General features: G+C 37.6%; 1 protein-coding gene across 22 annotated transcripts in view; it reads left to right on the top strand.

Moving 5' to 3' along the window:
• The window catches only part of nrxn1a (neurexin 1a), a 193,417-nt gene that overhangs the window by 109,279 nt on the left and 61,541 nt on the right, over positions 1–22,597 (top strand). For 12 of the 22 annotated variants that reach the window (XM_051914378.1, XM_051914395.1, XM_051914385.1 and 9 more), the window contains 6 exons: positions 1,873–1,899; positions 12,128–12,250; positions 13,961–14,342; positions 14,448–14,638; positions 15,775–15,960; positions 21,640–21,759. In XM_051914378.1, the coding sequence (XP_051770338.1) occupies positions 1,873–1,899; positions 12,128–12,250; positions 13,961–14,342; positions 14,448–14,638; positions 15,775–15,960; positions 21,640–21,759 (1,029 nt within the window). The remainder of the gene's footprint in view (positions 1–1,872; positions 1,900–12,127; positions 12,251–13,960; positions 14,343–14,447; positions 14,639–15,774; positions 15,961–21,639; positions 21,760–22,597) is intronic. The other 10 variants (XM_051914381.1, XM_051914390.1, XM_051914396.1 and 7 more) reach the window with 3 other exon arrangements.

Here is a 22,597-nt window from a genome sequence, read left to right on the forward strand (position 1 = left end):
AGGAGTACGTTTTGCAAAAGATAGTAATGGGAAACGGGGCCCTCTCACAGGATTCAAGCAAGGTTTTATATTATACAGTACCAACCAGAACAAAAGCTGTTGTGTTGTGCTGTTCAGTAAGGAGTCTCAGCGGTACTGTACTTTTTAGTGTTTAAAGAACGTTCACCTTGAGTTTTTTTTTTTTTTTTAACCTAAGATTTAGGTTTTAGTGTTAAGGCAGATTCACATGGGAACATGGGGTTTGGAAAAGTAGCTGTAGGCTAAACATCCTGAATGTTAATAAGTGATATCAGGGCTCAACAATAAGGAATGTAAGTGCGAGAGTTTTGGCCAATTTGACAAAACTTTACATTTATTGTTCTTGTACATCCATTTTTATGCCTTGAAAACTTGTAGTCAACATTGTTGTAGTAAATTCTGCTAATATGTCACTAACATAATGCCATCTAGCTGGCTAACATAGATGAGGTTTTGTTGAAATAGCAAAAATGCCCCATTAAGGGAGTGTGAAAACTACAACACAATCAATAATGTTTTTCATCATGTTTTAGTATATCATCAGCAAAGGTTTATGATTTTTATAACATTATAGTTCATTAATGTAAGTGAGTATAGCAAAATAAAGTAAACTGACATATTATCTATTATTCTTCATACAGTGGACTACCAGTAAAATTGATAAAAATTTGGAACCAAAAATTATTCAGACACTTTGACCTAACCATATTTTGCTTGTTATCTGACATAATTAAGATTAATTTTTTCTGACACAGTTTAACTCTGAGATCTTGTCATATTTTATTACCATTTTTTTAATTATAGTGAATAAACTGTATTAATGAATGAAATGTTCAAGGTGTCTGAATAAATGTGAAAAATATATAAAAATTTTAAGTGATCTTTCTTTTGTGGGTGGGGCCAGTGAAGATGTTGGCAGCAAAAATAAAAACTACAGCAGAAAAAAAAAAAAACCCCTTGTTGTTGAGACCTGAATAGAATTTATTTAAAAGCAGTATTAGTAGCATTAATAATGATCCTGACAGTATACTGCCTTTAGGGAAATTACCGAGAGATGTGTTCTTTATTTTCGTGCACACTCAAACCTCCATACAACGTGTTATTCCTACAGTTCTTCTCACATGCAAGCAGGAAAAGTGAACTTCCAAGTCAAGGGCTGTGGGTTTTTTGGAGTGTTTTTATCTACAGGAGCATTCTGAATTCAGCTCTTCTCCCAGGAGGCTAAGGCTTACCGTGGACACGCTCTGGTGCTCTGCTGCGACATGTCTATAAACACAAGTTTTTCCTCTCCCTCTCATCTCATCGGCCCTTTTCCCATTTCCAAATTCTTCAAATATGAGTCGTTCTTTAATTCGTCTGTTTTTACTCATTAAAGGGAAATGGTTTTAAAATGTGCATATGAGAGCATCAGCAGCGCCATTGGCGAGGACAGGCTGTTTCTCTGGCAAGATTCTCTCTCTTTTCTGCTTCCTGTGCCGCTTTCTGAGCTAACCCAGAGAGCAAATTAATCAATTACCTCTGAATACTCAGTAGTCCCGAGACTCGTATGGAACTGGGTATAATCACATTTCAATACATGCCAAATTTCCCTAATTCTAAATGTATTATGGCACAGTGAAGGCATGAATATTCATTAGCGCAGGCAGCGAGTCTGTATCCACTCCACCTGGGGTTCATTATCGGCACGCAGGAGGTAGAAAAGAAAGGGTGCGTATCTGGTCAGCGAAACAGCGCCTCTCCACTCCACTTGGTTTGCGTGTCCGTCCCCAGTTTGTGGGCGATGTGTTGTAATGGATGTCTGCAGTCATAACCTTGAAGGCTGAATTTACATCTTGTCTGTTCTCCCCCATCTAGACTGTATCAGGATAAACTGTACTACCAGTAAGTGACTCTTCCCCTCTCTTCCTCTTCTCTCTGCCTCTATGATACTGAACCAAAGCGCCCTCTGTATGTGCACTGTTCATTTGTATGTATGTGCGTGCGTGCGTGTGTATGCTCTCAGAAGTGTAAAACATTGTGGTTACGAAGCCTCTGTGTTGCGGCCAGCAGGGCTTTGAGTGGTGTTTCCAAAGTGCGAGCGAGCTGTCAGGTACGGCTAGTTTTTGCCTGTGGGCTGCAGGAGCCTTCAGGCTCCCTGGCAGCCATTTTCTAGGAATGTGAGAAATGGAGCTGACTGGAATGAGAGGAGAGGCGATTAAGTTTCTCACTCACAGATCACACTCCAGCTCACGCCGTTTCCAATAACCCTCGCAAAGATCATTTCCTCAGAGAGCCTCTCCTCAAATCCCTCCTCAGCCCCGAGCTTGACAGCCAATGACTGCCTCTTATTTTCTTTCCATCGTCTTTTTGCTGCTTCCTGGTCCCTGCAGAGACCATCAGGAAGTGTTTGTTTTCCGGTGGGAAGAGAAAAATGTGAATCAGTCTTATTAGTAAACCACTCAGCCGGTTGAAAGAAACTCTTTTAAAAGAGCACTGATTTGGTTTTTAAGTTCATCTTACTGATTCAGTGATCTAGTCATAGTTATTCTTTCTTTCTTTCTTTTTGGAGCTTAAAAGGTGTGATCTGTCACAAAATAAGTTGTTTATTGTGCTAATTATTTATGCAGTATTAAACTCTTTATGGTAGGGGTGAATTCAGGATAATTGGGACACTTGGTAACACTTCAGTATGGGGAACAATTATCACTTTTAACTAGTTGCTTATTAGCCTGCAAATTGGCTGTTTATTAGTACTTATAAAGCACATATTAATGCCTTATTCTGCATCACCATATTCTACATCCTTTAAGGCCCGTTCACACTAAGAAATGTAACTGTAAAGATAACTATAATGATAACTCTATTTGCGTCCACACCAACGAACAAACGATAACTGTGTTTATTCTAAGCTCGCGCTGCTGTTTCAAAGTGTGTAGACTACATGTTTTTGTTGTTCTTGTTGCATTTACACTGCTTTAACCAGCAGATGTCCTCAGCATGCTATGTTTCGAGTGAATCTAGCTAGTGTAATCGATGTAATCTAACAGTGAATTTAGCTGACGAAGTCAATATAAAATAAAAACAACACCTTTTTCCACTGCAACTTCAAAGGAAGCAAGATAATGTCGAAACTAGCGCTGGATACCTGAGGTAATTTTATGTTACACTGTTTGCTAGCCTGGAATAATCGTTAATACTTATCACCATTTATTACAAGGGTATAACCGTTTGTTTTCCATATATCCATTTTCTTTAAAGTATCCTTGAATAGGCAGGGTTGACTTGTCAAACATTGGTGGCTTTTTCTGCACCTCGGCGATTAATTTGCCATTTTAAATGCGTGAGCTCTTAAATTAGAAGGGATTCTGATTGGTTGTCAGTGTTTTATCGTTCAACAGCTGGAAATAAATCATTCTGAAAGTGATCCCAACGATATCGTTTCTCTATATCGTTATCGTTATAGCTGTTGTGTGGACAGTGCTATTCTTTTATATTTAAAATGATTTTTAGAACTATATCTTTATCAGTATCTTTATAGTTATTGTTCTTAGTGTGAACAGGCCTTTAATCCTACCCAACACCTGAACTTAACCACTACAACAACTACCTTACTAACTATTAATAAGCAGTAAATTTGGAGTTTATTGAGGGAAAAGTCATAGTTAATAGTGAATGTGAATGTGAATTAAACCTACCCTTTTGTACTATATACATTTTTTGTACACACCTGGCTACTTGTGCATTCTAACATAGTCACTATAAACTATCACTAATATATTTTTCAAAAATAAATAAGAGATTTCTACTGTTTGTTTGAACTATCCCTTTAACAGGAAATAGATGTTTTGTGTTTAGGAACTTACTGGAAGTAGAAAAAAGTGATGTGAGGAGAAAAATAGGTGTTCTCCATCTCTGCAGGCTTTGCCAATCTATTTTTTCCTCTTTTTTTTTTTTTTCTTTTTTTTTAATTTGAGAACTCCAGCCTTCCCTGGCATTGATTCTCCAAAAGCCTCAGGGTAATTAATAGCAGTCTCTAAAGGTTCTTTCAAAGGAGTCTTTGTTTGTTTTTGTGTTTGCTTGTTTCCGGTACGTATCTCTTTGAGTGACTCATCGTAGATTCTTATGTCCCCAAACTGCCATTGCTCATTCATATTCAAAGAATGAACGTAATGATCAGTTCCCTCATTATCAAACTTAATATGGCTCTGCATCCAAATTTGGCCTTCAGAAATATTTGCTTTGTGCTGTTGCATAGTAACAACAGTGAATTTGTTAATCCGCAGAGTTTCTCGTCCAATCAAACGCATCCAGAGATTTCAAGGATTTTACCTGTCATCAAATCATCTGATAAAGTGCTTTGTTCCATGGTCTTACTAAATGTATTCTGCGTGTGCATCTTAACGGGCTATTGTGAACATATTATTGTTTTTTATTTCATCACAACCTTGAGCTCAGTATATTGGCTAATTTGACAATGAGGCAGTTGTCTGTGTTAACCTGAATGCCCAAGATAACAAAGCACCTGAGCTTCCTCGGGGGGCTTTGCCACATCCTTTCGTCTACTCCCTCTGCATAATGGGAGCACAACACACTCCCAGACACAGTAGTCTTGTAAACAGGCCAGTGACAAATTAGGGTGCACGTTGTTAGATTTTTGCCTCGATTCTGCTGTCTGAGACAAATTTTAGGGATTGTGAAATATTTATTTTCTAGTTCTTTCATCGTAGGGCAAATTCAGCAGTCTTGAATCTCATAGTGTGACATGCTTGTCCTCAAATAAGGATGTCAGATCGGACGCAGACTGCCCAGTCAATGATGTATATCGTAAAATCTGTTGTCACACAGTCACACAGTCTGTCTTGGCTTTTCTCACTTGGCTCATATCATGCAATCTGACAAGCTGCATTTGTAGCTACAAAGCATTTCCATGAACTTGAAAAAAATTCAGTTTGACTGAATCAATAATTCCATTATTTTTAATGTCATGTTAACGCTTTAGACTAACTGAAATCATGCTGTTTTTTTTGTGATCGTTGCTTGGCTTCGTCTAGCATGTACATTACTGTTAAAAAGTTTGAGTTTGATAAGATTTTTCAAATGTTTTTAAAGAAGCCACTTATGCTCACCAAGGCTCTCAAAACAGTAGAATTGTGAACTATTATGACATTTAAATGAACTGTTTTCTATTTTAATATATTTTAAAGTGTAATTTATTCCTGTTATGGCAGAGCTGAATTTTCATCAGCAATTACTTCAGTCTTGAGTGTCACATGATCAGAAATCATTCTAATATGCTGATTTGGTGCTCAAGAAACATTTCTTAAGTTGAAAATAGTTGTGCAACTTTGTATTTTTGTGGAATCTCTGATACAGTTTTTAGGATTCTTCGATGAAAAGAAATTTATAAGGAATAGCATTCATTTTGTTTATCAGTTTTGATCTAGTTTGATATTACTGACCCCAAACTTTTGAAAAGTAGTCTGTGCACATAAAACACACTACAATTGGCCTCTTCATTCTGCTCTTGTTCTGAAAGACAGAGGTGACTCACAGTGTGTACTTAATCCTTCAAATATTTGATTACACATTGTGTCATGTATGCTTAGACAGATAAAGACTAGCTCGACTATGCAATAACCTGCTGTAGCTCAATTATAACTGTGAATGTAAATGTTCTTACAGAGAGATTGACTGCACATAGGAGAGAATCACACAGGATGGATTCTTGATTAAAAAATGGCTTGACAGCACAGCGGAATGGAAAAGAGAGGGCCCTATCATACACCCGGCGCAATGCGACGGCAGACTCAACGCAAGTGTTTTTTGCTAGTTTCAGCCCTGCACAGTTCTTTTTCACATCCAGCTCCAAGTTGATTAAATAGCAAATGCACTCGCGCCCATCTTTTCGCCCATGGGCGTGCTGGTCTGAAAACGAGGTATGTTCAGGTGCATTGTTGGCGTGTTGCTATTTTGAGGCAACAGAAAATGACTGCTCCATTGACCAACAGAAACCTGGTCAAAAGTCAATGGCACAATATTATTATTTTTTTGTTATTTAAAAGGCGCGTTAGTAATATGTGCCTATAGGCTAGTGCACAGCACGCGTACACTCTGCTTGTTACACAAACAGGGATGCGCAGCAGCACACAAACATTTTTAAATATTGAAAATAAAAGGATTCCTCTCTGGAGAAACGTTCAGTCTTTCCGCTGACAAATTCCGCCATGTAAATAGCGAATCCGCCATGGTGCAAGCGGAACTGGCTTTTAAAGGGAATGGGAGATGAGACTCTTGATTGGTTTATTGCATGTTCAGCCAAAACACACCCATGACTCATTAAGAGACTTGGTACAACCCTTTTGGACCATGCGCCTGGCGCGCTGACCATTTTTTCCGTAGTTAAACTAGCAAAAGAGGATTCGGACACGCTCTAAGTGCACCTGCGGCATGCGCTTAGATCATTCAAATAGGGCCTGATTTGTTATCACAACACTTTTTCTTTTGTCAAATCAACTTCGATAATTAATGTAGTTCAGATAACATAATATTTTGAGTTTCTGTTGATTAAATCAATCGCCTTCATTAGATTAACTCAAATTTTTAATTTCAATGAACTCAAAATTTTAAGGAAACCAGGTAACTTACTTTTTTAAGTTAAACCAACAATTCTTTTTTGCAGTGTAGGTGCGTTAACTTCCATACACCATAGATGGACTGAATACATTTGAGATGCTTATGCCACCCCCAGAATTATCTGATCTGGTCTACGTTTTTAAAATGGACATTGATTTGACAAGCAGCATATCAAAATTTGAATTATATGTTTCAAAATAGCACAGGTGGAATGCAAGAACACATCCTGTGTGAACAAATCCTTGCACATTCGCATGTCCCCTAACAGAAGATCTCATGAACAAACTCCAGACTGATTATTTAATAACACCTTGTGCAGAAACGCATTTACCGTCGACAAGGGGAAGACATTTTGATGCTTTCAGAACATTCTTTACCAGAATCAAGAGATTCATGTGAATTCAAAAGGACCTCATTTCTCTGAAACAACCTCCTCTATAAATATGCAGCAGCGTTGCCATTTACTGAAGCGGCCGTGTTCATAAATATGCAGTGGTGATGCTCCGGTTTCATTTGTGATGCAGATAGAATGGCGGACAGGGTGAAAAGCAATGCTAGCCTCCGAGCCTGATCTCAGTGTGAGTGTTTGTTTGTCTGTATTTACTGATCTTTACATGGTGTGGCTGACTGTATAAGTCTCACATTGTGAGTCTGTCCTATGAGAATAGTATTAAAAGGCCATTTACTTATTAAGGTCCCACAATCTCAGCCCTAACCTGGCCTAATTTCTGAGTGATAGAGCAGATGGTCACATCACGATGCCCCCCATTCCATCGCAGCCTCAGTATCCCAGTTCGCTGCAGTGATGTTCAGATCTGGGCAAGACAGATGACTTTGTTTGAACCACTGGGCATCGGACCCAAATCCTTTTATCCCACATGATTGGCTCTTTAACTGATTTGTTGCTTCCTGATGAAGGCCCAATTTTGTCTCCAAAAGCAAGCCATCAGGAGTCCCAGGAGTTCGAGTGGATACTCTGTCCTCTCAACATCTCATTTGTGTACAAAATGTATGTGATTTTACCCCAGTGGGACTGCATTCTGGTGACGTTAAATAAAGTTACCAGAACATCCTCACCTGCATCTATTCCTTAGAGGGAAATGGTTGCAGGGGGAACAGTTGAAATGGGCCCAAGCCATCAAGCACTCACCTTCACGAAGCACAGTGTCTTGCTGATTGTGCTGGGTGTTTTGGCATTGAAGAAGCAAAACAGCTCTAGCTTGACGATGTGCGAAAACACAAAGTTGCCGGGAGCTGTCAGGATTCTCCACATCTCCCTCACAGTTGGGCATCTACCCACACAGTAAGGAGCCTTGGGAGATAATTATACACAACTACATATGAACAGAGAGGAAGTTGGAAAAGGTGTGAATGGTCCCATGAAAATCACAGGAACCAATTCCACATCGATAGTGAAGAAGGAAGTTCGGATATTTCCGACAAGTGGTCTGTCACCCGTCGATACAGTTGGGTAAGAGGTCTCATAAACAAATCAGAAATGGAAAAGTTTCACACAGTAGTCCCCTGCAGAGAGTTTACCTTTTAACACAACACACAGAAAAAGAGTCTGACTCTGCTGTGTGCTGCTTGTTTACATTCTGTTATATCAATTTACAAGTCACTCAGGAAGCAAATTCAGTAAGATTTCTTCCCCCAGAACTATTATGAACAGTTTTATTCATTTTGTTGGGTTTATTGCATTTTTTTTCCCGCAGAGGAACTGAAAGAGAAACAGTATGTGTTTGATAAATGTGTGCATCAGAAACAGGGTGGCCATTTTTTTATATATATATTTCTTTAAAGAAATTAATATTTTATTCAGCAAGGATGCATTAAATTGATCAAAAGTGACAGTAAAGACATGTATAATGTTACAAAAGATCCTATTTCAAATAACTGTAGTAATGATGCTGAAAATTCAGCTTTGTACTCCTCGTACATTTTATTTGAAAATGTATTAAAATAGAAAACAGTTCTTTTAAACTGTAATGATAAAATAATTCACAATATTATAGTTTTACAGTATTTTTGATCAAATTAATGCAGCCTTGGTGAGCATAAAAGATATTAAGCATTAAAAACAGGACATTGATGGCAGCCATTTTGTTTTTTACCTGTAGCAAATGTGGATGTTAATTCTACCTTTAAAATATATGTGCTTCTGTGGTAATATTTTTCGTTCTTTTTTTTTTATTTATTTATTTTATTTATTTTTTTATTCTTTCTAAAATTGTTTGTTTTTGTTTCTGCATGTTTTCTGTCAAGTCATTCATCCTACTTAGGAAGTAAAAAGGAAGCCTTTTTCTTTTTGGTAAATTTAAGAAACAGGCCATGGATGGTGGCCATTTTGTTTTTTCTAGCACATGTGGGTGTTCATAGATTTTTAAGTCAATTCAACCCTCAAAATGTATGGTGATATCTGTCTTGCTGCATCTTTTTCTGTGCTCAAGGACACGGTTTCTAATTGTCTGAGTCTATAACAAAAAGACAGAATCAGGGATTCTGAGCAAAAGGAGATGTTTTATTTAAGCTCCCGTGGAGAAACAGAAGCAGGGGCTTTACATGTTTGAACAGCCTGCTATTGTGCAGTCTCATCTCTCTGTTTTTGTATCCTCATTAATTATCTGTGTCAGCCATAGCTACTCCTGTCATTGGTTCGTGTGTGTGTGTGTGTTTATGAGCGTTGTTCTTCTTCTGACACGAAGAACAAGCCGTTGCCAATTAGGGACTCTGCCTCCCCCAGGGTGACAGTGTGTTCAACTAAGAGAGTGCTGTCACATCAGCTCATGGGTTGTTAATATGGTCTGAGTGTCAGCAGGATGAAAGATGTATATTTAGAAACTAGTGGGGTCACTATACGCTCTTGGCTAAATCAGGCTATAGGTTGAGAGCAGCATTTTGGCTAGTTAGAGGTTTGCACTTCGGGGATCCATATTTTCACCTTGGGTCTCTGACATTTACAGTTGCACCGTCGAAATGGTTCGGCTGTTCGGATTTTGATGACCTTTAAATTATTTTCTATAAAAACTGCTTCATACGACAGAATGAAATGTGAGGTGTATTGGTTTAAGGTTGTAGTTTTATGTTGTGGTTATTTATCATGCTGTGATTTGAAGTTAATGTTTTAACCTGCTCTGCTCCATTGATGAACAGAAAAACAGACAGAGTTTCCTCCTGTTTGAATTATAATTTCACATTTTTTTTATTATCAGTAACCATAATTCCTAATAAATTAAACCCCTCACACATGGGTGGGCGTGGACATGTGTGTAGGACACAGGACACCAGTGTCAGAAATTAATTTTATTATAAAGGGAAGGGTCAATATTTGCCTCCTGGAATTGATCTTTTTTTTTTTTTTTTTTTTTTTTTTAACCTTTATTTTTTACTTATACCTTTTTACCTACCGTTACCTTCTATATTTTTTCTAAACCTACAGTATATAGTCTATTTATGCAAAAAAAAAACAAAAAAAAAAACTTAAAATAAAACAATTAATAATAAATATTAAGAATAAAATTATATAAATATTAAGAATAAAATTATATAAAAATATAAGATAAAGAGTAATTACCTATATATATATATATATATATATATATATATATATATATATAAAAATTTCAATTTTTTATATATATAATTACTCTATCTTATATCTTAATTTTTTTTAAATATGGCATTTTTGTCACTTTCTGCAGCATATATTATATTATATTATATTATATTATATTATATTATATTATATTATAATTATTTTTATTATTGTATTTTTTACCCTCACATTTAAAACATCTACAGCATTTCTGTCCCTTTTGATAGTTTTTTTTGCCCTGGTTAATTTCTAACTCTGGCCAATACATTGTGAAAAAAAAGAAAAATTGAGCTGTAACACATGCATATTTTAAAAATGCCAGTCGATCAAAGAGTTTGTAAAACGCTTTTAGCATTGCTGATTAGTCAGTCCCAGTAGAGCTGAATTACTGTGTCCTCAATATGAAGATCGTCCTGTCTCAAAATGGCTGCCTGCACTTGTTTCACATGGGTATCGTTCTCAGCTGGATGAGCTAGATATCAATGCATCTCATCTCTCCTGGCCTAGACGATTGTGCGTGTATATGTGTGCGCGTCTAGTATGTGTTCTCCTGCTAGCCCTGTCCTGTCAGAGCTCTCTAGCCAGCCCCTGCCCGCCTCTGTCTTATTTAACTCTGCCCTCTCTCTCTACCCTGGGAGATGAGAATCAAAGTGACCGGACACACGCAACCATCTGCCCCAGTTCCATGGCAACAAGCTGCCCTCCCAGACAGAGGGAAAGGCTTTTTGTCTTTGCTGCTTGTGAGTTTGTCTGAACATGACTTCCTAATAAAGGCATAGCAGCCGTGGACCTTTAGCTGTCTCTCCAGCTGTCCAATCACACGCTGTCACCTTTTCACATATATCCTTTTGCAGCGATGGTCAGAGGCCTAAAAAAAGCACATGTCATGTCTTGTATATCGCCGGAGGCTTAATGGGTACTGCCCCTTAGTGTTTCCTCTCAGTGGTGGCTTTTTCTTTTTCTTAGATCTACAAAGATTCCTTTAGGGGGCGTTGTTGCGCAGTCTGAAACCTTACGTGCTGCTGCTTTTCTTTCCTTCAGAGCTGGCTCATGGCCGGCTGATCTGGATTCATAGTAATTGAGAGCAGGGAGGGATAGAAAATCGATTGGGAGCCTGGCAGTTCTTTAATGGCAACTCTTTTTACCTGTTATCAAGTGAGATGGGCTGCAGGGGCCCCTGACAATGACACGCTGCCCTCTTAGCGGCAGTCTGACTGATTAGGAGAGACAACGACGTGTCAAAGAGAGCCAGAGCGGCTGAAATCACAAAGCCTGCAGGCTCCTCTTCGCGCGCTCTGATCATCTAGTGGAAGCTCGATTGGAGCCTGGAGGTCCGGGGGCCCCGTCGAACTCGCCGCCAAGCGAACGGGATAAGGGGAGGCTCTACAGGCGAGAAATTGCTTTCTCGAATAGAGTTTACAGTCTGTAGGTTTTTGGATGTGCTTCCCAAACCGCTCAGGAATTGTAAGGACGTGAGACGCATATGCAGCCGAACATCACTCGACTGAAATAACAGACGCAGGCCGGTTTCCTCAAGGAGGGCCGTCATAAAAACAGTTGAATGGCTCCATCTGGTGGCGGAAGTGGGATAAATCAGTTGAGAGCACTTTATGTATGCTAACAAATCATTTTTTGTTGTTTTTTTTTTTTTTTTTAGGGCGAGACCACAGGACATATAGTAGATAGATTTAAATGTGTGAGTGTGATGTGTGACAGTATCATTTCCTCCGCTGTTTCTCTATGAACCTTCTTTTTTTCTTTTTTCTCTACATGGATATCAGTCACCTCTCTACACCCCCTTTTTTTTAGTTTATCCCGTTTCACAACCCCTTTCTTCCTCTGTCTCTCTATCACTCTCTGTCGTTCTACCCTCTGTTAACCGCTGTGTGGGACATGTTATAGGTAAAGGTCCAGAGACCATATTTGCGGGCCAGAACTTGAATGACAACGAATGGCACACAGTTCGTGTTGTCAGAAGAGGCAAAAGTCTGAAGCTAACGGTGGATGACCTCCAGCCATCTGAAGGTATATCATATTCTCAAATATTCTTCAGCTTTGATAGTGAGCATCCTGTGCCCTGCTCTGAAGTGTAGAGCATGTGAAGTGAATAGTTATTATTATTGTCTGACCCTATACCTACATTTAAGTCACCGATAATTTATTTTAAATTAAAACGTTAACTTACATTACATAAAAAAATTCAAGGTTGCTATGGCAAAAAAAGACCCAAAAAATATGATTCAAATATGACCTCTTCTGTGTCTCTGATATGTATTTGTTTTTAACTTGCTTTATGAAAATATGTAAATATTTCTTGCTGTATGTATGTATAAAAATGTATATACACTACCATTCAAAAGTTTGGGGTCGATAAGATTTATTTGATGAAAAATATATATTTTAAAATGTAGTTTACTCATGTGACAGCAAAGCTGAATTTTCCAGTCTTCAGTGTCACATGATCCTTCCGAAATCATTCTAATATGCTGATTTGCTGCTCAAGAAACAATTATTATTAGTAATATCAATGTTGAAAACAGCTGAGCTGCTTAATACTTTTTAGAAACAGTGATACAATTTTTCAGGATTCTTTGAATAGAAAGTTCAAACTGTTCTTGTAACAATCTTATAAAAAAAAAAATTTGTAACAATATGTAAGTCTTTACTGTCACTTTTGATAAATTGAATGCATCTTTGATAAACAGAAGTATTTATTCCTAATTAAAAACCCAAACTTTTGAACAGTAGTGTAAATACTAGGTATAATTTCAAAATATGAAACCACAGGTATTTTATATGTAAATAAATTGATATATAAATATAAATGTATATACATTTTTGTTGATATAGTTACTGGGTGTAAGAGAGAGTTTTAAAATCCCATGTAAGATAAAAAAAAAAAATCACCTGTAGATGAATGAATCGGACGCGCCACCCGGTAGCACATGATCATAATCATTTCCTTTAAGTAATCTTCGCACTTTGCTACTTTGTTAATGGTCTTGTGGAAGAGCCATTCATGAAGGGATTGAGTGTCTCACTTTCCAATAGCCTTCCCCCAGTGCTCCTCAAGGGGCTAAAACACCTTTTGCAATTTGCCCATTGAATGAAGCGCAATATGACAAAGTTAGTGCTTTCCCACAGTGCAGTACAATCAACTTTAGTTTCTTGCTGAACCTACTAGTGTGTACTCGACACTTTGAAATAGACTGGTATTTCACTTAATGCTGATGCATTTGGAGGCCAAACCACTGAGGGAATACATTATACTCACATAACCTTACTGATTTTAGAGTGAAAGAGCTTTCTCTTGGGAAGCTTTAAAAGAGGTTTTTAAAATATTTAAGGACTTCTTTCTCTCCCACTGGATTGCAGAAATATGAAGTTAACCTTTTTTCCTTCAATTTCCCTAAAATACTTCTGACATTCTTCCAACTCTTTATGCTTTCGTGTTTTCTAGTCTTCAATGTTTGTTAAAAATCTCATTTTGCTGCAGTAAATTTGAGATGAACACTGTGGCCCTGTCCTGAATAGCGCACTTTATGTAGTCTTACACTGGCTTGTACTTGTCTGTGAAATCCACAAGACCGTATGTTGTCCCATTTGTCTACTACAAGACAGTATATACTGTGTGCAACATTACATCACCCTTTGGGTGGCAGTGGGGACAGGGCCTGTGTTTTGACACCCTACCCTTCCTGCATTAATCTGTTTTCGATTATTCGCCTTGGTAAGGTCAAATCACGGGGGACCACACGCAGCTGGAGTTCCACAATGTGGAAACAGGCATCGTTACAGAGAAGCGGTACATGCCCGCCGTGCCCTCCAACTTCATTGGACACCTGCAGGGTCTGTCCTTCAATGGCATGTCCTACATTGACCTGTGCAAGAATGGCGACATTGACTACTGTGAACTGAACGCCATGATCGGCTACAGGAGCATCGTGGCAGATCCGGTGACCTTCAAGTCTCGCTCTAGCTATGTGACCCTGCCCACCCTGCAGGCCTATTACTCCATGCACTTGTTCTTCCAGTTTAAAACCACTTCACCAGATGGGCTCATCCTGTACAACCGAGGAGATGGCAATGACTTTATAGTAGTAGAGCTGGTAAAAGGGTGAGATTCATTCATTTTTAATGTGCCACGTTTGATTTGAATGCATAGAATATTATTATTTGAATAATTCATTCACTAATTGTTTTCATGACTGTTTGCATGCAGATATCTCCATTATGTGTCAGATCTGGGAAATGGAGCTCATCTCATCAAAGGAAATTCCAACACACCTCTGAATGACAATCACTGGCACAATGTGATGATCTCAAGAGATACAAACAACCTTCACACTGTCAAAATAGATACCAAAATCACCACACAGACTACCATGGGAGCTAAGAACCTGGATCTGAAAGGTACTTTTGATATTTTCTTCATGAGAATGAATTCTCTGATCATTTAAGCTGAACTAGATATTATATTATATTATATTATATTATATTATATTATATTATATTATATTATTTTATTGGGTGTACACTACCATTCAAACATTTTCAGTGTTTTTTAACAAAGTCTCTTTTGCTCACCAAGGCTGCATTTACTAGATCAAAAATGCAGTAAATGTAATATGTAAATGTAAATATTGTGAAATATTATTACAATTTCAAGTGTTTTAATAATTTAATTTAAAAAATAATTTTAATCATGTAATGGCAAAGCTGAATTTTCAGCATTCATATGATCAGTGTCATATGATCTTTTAGAATAGTGTTGTCAGAAGTACCAACTTCGGTACCAAGTCAGTACTGAAATTTTAAAAATGTGATGCTTTGAGCGCTGTTGAGCAGATTTGTAAACACCTCTGATTGGCCGTTGTTCACACACTCATCAGATATGTCTGTGACAATGATCAGCGCTTCAAAAACATGTTGTAAATAGACATCAATGATGCTCTTCACCGAGCGCTTACACAGATACACACGGGAGCGTTTAAAAGCAGCGGACTGGTCCTCTCAACACAGCGCTAAAAGCGTCATATTTTTAAAAGTTTAGTACCAACGTGGTATCGAAGTCGGTACTTTTGACAACACTATTTTAGAACTTTTTTTCCCTCTTTTTTTAAATGTAAAAAACCCTTATAATGCTTAATATTTTTGTGGAAACCATGATAGTTTTTTTGGGGATTTTTTGATGAATAGAAAGTTTTCAAAATTCAAAAGAACAGCATTTTTTGAAATAGAAATAATTTATAATGTTATACTAGCTTATGTCATTACTGTCATGTTTGATCAATGTAATGCATCCTTGCTGAATGAAAGTATGAAAAAAAAAAGAAAACCTTACTGACCCCAAACCTTTGAACAGCAGTGTATACGTGTTCTTTACCTTAGGTCCAAGTTGTATTCACATGTTGTGTATTGCAATAAACAAATGGACCAGCAGGGGGAAGTGGTGCACTTTTTCCATGGGTGTTTACATAACATGCTCCCCTGATAGTTGAAATGAAAAGACATTTTCAGTCAGAGCATAATATTTCCTGTCTCTACAGGTGATTTGTATGTGGGAGGTGTGGCCAAAGAGATGTATAAGGACTTGCCAAAGCTGGTGCATTCTAAAGAGGGCTTCCAGGGCTGCTTGGCATCTGTGGACCTGAACGGCCGTTTGCCAGACCTGCTGTCAGACGCACTGTCCAACGCCGGCCAGGTGGAGAGAGGATGCGAAGGTGAGGAAAACGGTATGAATGGCACAGACACCAGATCGGCTTAGTGCGGTCCTTCGCTTAATGACTGCAATCTCCAATCCTTGTCTCATCTCATGCACTCCTGTCCATCCTCTCTGCTTCTTGTTCTCTTCACTATCTGTTTTGTGTTTTCTTCATGCTGGGCCCGTTTTAATGGGTTTCAGGCTTCTGTGTTCTTTTCCTCTGTTGGAAACGGGTGTAGATTAGGGGTGAACGATACGGACATGTCCCTATCAATGTCAAGAGACCTTGTGTTTTTTCCCAAGCTATAACTGTGATGAAGTTGAATATATGAGAGGAAAGAGACTGATTACTGCCAGTTTGTTAGTAGCATATTAATTAGAGCTACCAAAGTTAACAGTAATCCTTTTTTCATCAAAGCTCTGAAAGATATAAAAGCGAAGCATCAGTGGTACTAACATAACTGAGAATGGCCCATTGGACTGCTGCGGGAGGCTAGCAAAAGTAGGCTATTTTGTTTTCTGGCCTTAAAAAGGTTAATTGAATGTGTTAAACTGAATACAGTTTATTCATTATTAAAAGGACAAACTGGGAATATAAGAATAATCATTAGATTTACTGATAGAGATATTGTGCTTATTGAAAGTGACATTTTTAACCGGTTTCAGGCTTCTGTGAACTTTCAATTCATCAAAGAATCCTGAAAAAAGAAAAAAATCGGGGTTTCCACAAAAATATTAAGCAGCACTACATGTTTTCAACATTGATAATAATAAGAAATGATTATTGAGCACCAAATCTGCATGATATTCTGAACAATCATGTGACATTGAAGACTGGAGTAATGGCTGCTGAAAATTCAGCTTTGACATCACAGAAATAAAATAAAATATAAAACATATTCAAATAGAGAAAAGTTCATTTAAATTGTAATAATATTTCACAATATTTCAGTTTTTTGCATTTTTGATCAAATAAATGCAGCCTTGGTGAGCACGAGACTTCTTTCAAAAACATTAAAGGCACAATATGTAATTTTCACCAATAGAGGTCACTTATTCGAAACAAAGGCATAACTTGATGACGCTGTGAATGAGCGTGGATTCATGGGAGTTGTCGTCTTTACCTCCACAAATGATGGAAAGGAAATCATAGAAAGAAAAGGCAGAAATAATGTTCATAAATGAACTAATGTATTAAAGTTTTATTAACGTTGCTGTGAAGCAGGGCAGGCCGAGAGCCGTAGGAGCGGAACAAGGTCACTGAAGCGAATGCTGAGAGATACCTGCACGATACACCAGTCTCGAGACCAGCGGAGCTTTTATTATGCTTATGCATCATATTAAATACAGTGTGTTGAAAGTTATGTTATAATGTTACTCGGTGCGTTCGCTAGGTGGCTGGTATGAGAGACTTGTTGCACTTTGCAGTAATCACGATTGATATTAGAATATCATATTAATAAAAACTGGATGACTTGTGTTGCTAAATGACATGCAATTGATTATAAAATATATATAATATATATATAAAGTTCTCTCTGATCATGCTATGTTAGCCACTTGACAAAATAGTGTTGTCTCAGAGGCATGGTAAAAACATGGTACTCATGGTAAATCAAGGAAACAAGCGATTCAAACAATAAGACTAATCATGTTGAGCTATATAACGATGATTAGTTTTCTGTTGATAAATGTATCCAAACAGTTACTCACTTGACTAATAAAACACATAGTATATTAAAGCGCCTTTGGCATTTCCATGGTTTCTATGGAAATAAAAGCGGAAATCAAGGGTAACACGGATATGACGTCATTGACAGGCGACGCAATGACACAGTCCGTGTCCTGGTTAAAATTGCTGATTTCTCTGGATTTACACATTGTCGGAAACATCTGGGAGAATGTAAGTACACAAGTCAACAAAATATATAACATTGTTCTAGTGATTTTTGGATATTTTAATCTAAAAATCTTACATATTGTGCCTTTAATTAAAATAATTTATCAAATAAAAAAAAGCAGCAGCTTTTGCTATCCGTAGACTGATATTATTTTCAAATAAATCTTTTAAATCAATCTAAACTACAGACTAACCATAACCCTACTGCTAAAAGAAAACCTATTTGTTACATTTCCAGGAAAATTTTTCAGCATTTTAGTCAAAATACACACACATATAGTGTTTATATCCATCAAAGTATTCAACTGTAAAGGAGTGTCTGATATTTCCTAAGAACCACAACTTTAAAAATTCATATAAACCTTTGATTATGAATACATATATTCATTTTTAGTAAAACCTTTTTGGGATCACATTTAGGGTATAATCATGGCTGAAAAATGTCCTTCTGTTCAAACCAAACCTACGCTTACTGGCTTTTATCATGTCTGTTCCTGACTGACTCTTTTTTTTTGTCATCTCTAATTCCACCTCTCTTTTCCCCTGGGTCTCTGTCTACTTTTGTCTACTTTCTTAATTTCCTCTCTCTGTTCCCTTACATTTTAACAACTTAATTTGTTATAATCACAGACATTCCAGTGCCTCTACTAACATCTTATATATTTTGTTTTGTTTTTCTTTTTCGTTTGGCTGACAAAAGTTGCATTGCTGAAAGCTGACTTGCAAGGTAGATAGCCATACAGTATGTGTGTCTTAACCGATGCCCCCTCCTCCCCTCCTCCAGTGTAACCGTCTGATGTCGTAGATCACGTTTGCCCAGCAGCCGCTCTAGTAACTCCATCACCGTAAATACAAGCACCGTCCGCACACCTTGTATTTACAGCCCCCCGGTCTTAAAATGTCTCAGAGTGTCCTGTGTCCCTCACTTACCCGTCACTTCTCTTTTCATTGGAGCGTACATCTGTTCTGTTGTTTACTGGAGGCATGCGTCCCCCCTTTCCTCTTCTGACAGTGCCTCCCCCCCCCCACCCACTGCATGCAGTCTCAACTCCTTCCACACAAAAATGCGACGGAAATAGTCTGTAGCCTTTACCCCCGATAAGGGCCTTAAAACTAGATGGAATTTCCCAAGTGATTAGGGAATCTCTCCCGTGAGTTCGAAGCCAGATTACTCCGCTCAGATATATAACACTTGGTTTGAGAGAATCTTGTCGAGGGAACGAGCCAACCCTCTGTTTCTCTGCCTGAGACTTTAAATGAGCTTCGCTCAGACAGATCAGGTGAGACAGGAGGAGCGGCGCTCATCTGGATCGCACCGGCGGCTGTCGTAGCGTTTCTCTCTCTCCTCCTCCTTCTCCCTGCCAGACTCGCTTCACTTCCGAGTCAAGTGGCCAAGCCGCAAATGTGCGACTGATTGGCCAAATGGCTGAGTGATGGAGAGGAGGGAGCGTTTGAGGGCCAGGGGCCTGTTTTACATGCCGGCTGAAGTAATGAGAGAAATGAGAACAGAAGTGTTTCCGCAGGCTGTAATATGCCTGGCCCGTCGCCCCGTCGCTTCGCTTCTGTAGACCGAACACAAAATGAGCTGTTCCAGACGGCCCCCATTTATCTTACAGCCCCGAGCCCCCAGGGAGTGCTGCTGCTTTAAACTCACCTCAGCAATACTAGGAGCAGATGTTATTATCACACGGGGGCCTGTATTATTACTGCAGCCAATACACTGCACATTACCGCCAATACAGCCTCTGGTGCAATGCTTGGATTGCACTTTAAAATCAAGTCACTTGTCCACATTTAATGTCTTCTTGAGTAATGAGACTGATTAAAGGCGCACTCAGTGATTTTTTTCTTTAACACTGTTGTTAAAAAAGTTTTACACTTAATGAAATGAATAGTACTTTTTAAAAATCATGTATACTTACATGAGACACACACTCCAGTCATATCAGTCTAATACAAGCTCATTTATTTTGCATGGTGCAGGTCACCTCATAAGGGGCAGACATGTTGAGATCCATTTATCTTGGCAGCCTACCTATTATTATTATTATTATTATTATATATGTTTTCTTGTGGAATAAGTTAATCATGACTGACAAATAGCACATTTCTGCAATGACATCTACTACAGATATTTGTTTTTTGTGTAATGTTAAAGTACCGTTCAAAAGTTTGGGGTCAGTAACAAAATAATACTTTTTTTTTTGTGTAATTTTTAAGAAATTGATATTAAAATTCAGCAAGGAAAGATTAAATTGTTTAAAAGTGACAGTAAAGATGTTTATAATGTTACAATATATTTCTATTTCAAAGAAATGCTGTTCTTTTTAACTTTCTATTCATCAAAGAATCCTGGAAAAAAATTACAGTTTCACCAAAATTTTAAGCAGCACAACTGTTTTCAAATAAGAAATATTTGTTGAGCACAGCATATTAGAGTGATTTCTAAAGGATCATGTGACACTGAAGACTGTAATGGCTAAAAATTGAGCTTTGCGATCACAGGAATAAATTACCTTTTGAAATATATTAAAACATAAAACATTTTTTTATTTTTTATTTTATTACATTAGGTTAGGTTAGTTCACCCAAAAATGAAAATTCTGTCATTAATTACTCTCCCTCATTTCGTTCCACACCCCTAAGACCTTTGTTCATCTTCAAAACACAAATGAAGATCTTTTTGATGAAATCTGAGCACTTTGTCCCTCCATAGAGAGAAAAAGTTCGATGTTTATATGTGAATAAAATCCTAAATTAAATCTGTTCATCATATAAAGCGATCGAGTCTCTTCAGAAAATTTGGACTAAACCACTCAATTCATATTTCGTTTTACGATCTCTTTATGAACTTTTTGGAGCATCAAAGTGGTAGTTATATAGCTGTCTATGGAGGGACAGAAAGCTCTCAGATTTCATCAAAAAGATCTTCATTTGTATTCTGAAGATGAACGAAAGTCTTACGGGTTTGAATTTTTCATTTTTGGGTGAACTAACCCTTTAAAAAAACCTTACTGACCCCAAACTCTTACACGGTAGTGTACATCTAAACCACTAGGAGTCAGTATAAGTCTAACAGGGCATCTAAATATGGCTGCTTCCCTACTAATATCCAGTATTATGCAAAAAGCAGTTGGTCGAATGAGGAGTATGTCCTAATGGTATTCATAAAACTGCCTGGTGTGCATCTAGTGGACACTTTACTGTTCGTAAATGGAAGAAAACAGCGACACAGCTACTGTAACATCATATGTCATTGTCACCATACTCGCTAAAGTGTGTCCTGATTCTATTAATACTAAACATATGCATAATTTTAGGATGTACTTTTTAACGTTCATGAAGTAAGTTCTTCATCAAATGCAGTACAAACTCAGACAGTATGTGATTTCGGATGCAGTCTTATTATTAGCCTGTGCAACATAAACAAAAAAATGACTGAGTGTACCTTATAAGCTCTGTTTTGCACAGGACTTTATTCAATGATCACCATGGTTCATGAATCTTCTTTTACAGAAGTAATATTTGAATGTAACACACTTTTGTGCATTTTGAATATATTTATATTGTATTTTCTTCGCCCAATTTAGATCCCTAAAGAGTGTAGTTAAAACAAGAAGATTTTGTCCTCACTATGGGGAGTGAGCAGATGGGACGGTTCTGTGTGGCTGTTTCTGCTGCAATAAAAGCCTTTCACTACTCTGGATTTTATGTTGTAAGGGGCTTGTGAATTTATATACCCGTCTCTTTTTCTTTCTGTCTGTTTGTTTCTCTCTCTCTCTCTCTCTACTCTGTCATCGGTCTCTTCAGGCCCCAGCACTACCTGTCAAGAGGATTCTTGCTCCAATCAGGGCGTGTGTCTGCAGCAGTGGGAGGGGTTCAGTTGCGACTGCAGCATGACATCATTTGGAGGGCCGCTCTGCAATGACCGTGAGTCTATTAGCTCTCTTGCTTTTCAAATACTGTAGAAAAACCCAACGCACTGATCCAGAACCACCCAAATTGGTTTGTCAGTGGATGAGAGCACTTGTGCTACTATTATTTATTGTATTCTAAAAACATCAACCAGTTTGATGACTATTATATTTTTGGAAAATGGTATTGAATATGTAAAATTTGAAAAATAAACACAAATTTATATTCAGACCTCATACACTATACTTAATACAAAGACAAAGATCAAAAGATGTGAGATTCTACTGATGCTTCAGATGTGACATGTCACATTGAATTAAAATGAAATCTCACTGACCCTTAGAAAGTGGCTATTTTTGGAACAGAATACTAGCTTACTGTGTACTGCACAGAATACACCACATGCTCCCAGCACAATACTGTGCAACAGCGTTTATGCGTTTTGAACAATAAGCATTTTGAAAAGTAGTATGCTACATTGTTGTCACATAACCTGTTTTATTCAGAGAGTAAGTGCAGTTATCATCTCTGAAGTAAAATCGGTTATTTTGCATTTATAATGTTTGTGTTGCATAAAAAAGGGTATTTATTTTGCTTTTAAGATAAAAATTATGGCTTATATTACCTATGATTTATTTGTCACACTCAATGTTGCAGCCAATATACACATTAGCAAATATAAAAGATCATCCTGTTTTATGAATGCAGTAAAATTCATATCTACCATAATATTCTCACTATACATGATACATGTAGTGATCATACTGCACAGAAAACTGTATCCCTCAATGCACTGTGCATGACTTGACCTACTTTTTGACTCATTTTTTGATTGGACTGAAAAAAAGATGTT

Source organism: Ctenopharyngodon idella, chromosome 12 (assembly GCF_019924925.1).
Source record: "Ctenopharyngodon idella isolate HZGC_01 chromosome 12, HZGC01, whole genome shotgun sequence".
NCBI classification, from domain to species: domain Eukaryota; kingdom Metazoa; phylum Chordata; class Actinopteri; order Cypriniformes; family Xenocyprididae; genus Ctenopharyngodon; species Ctenopharyngodon idella.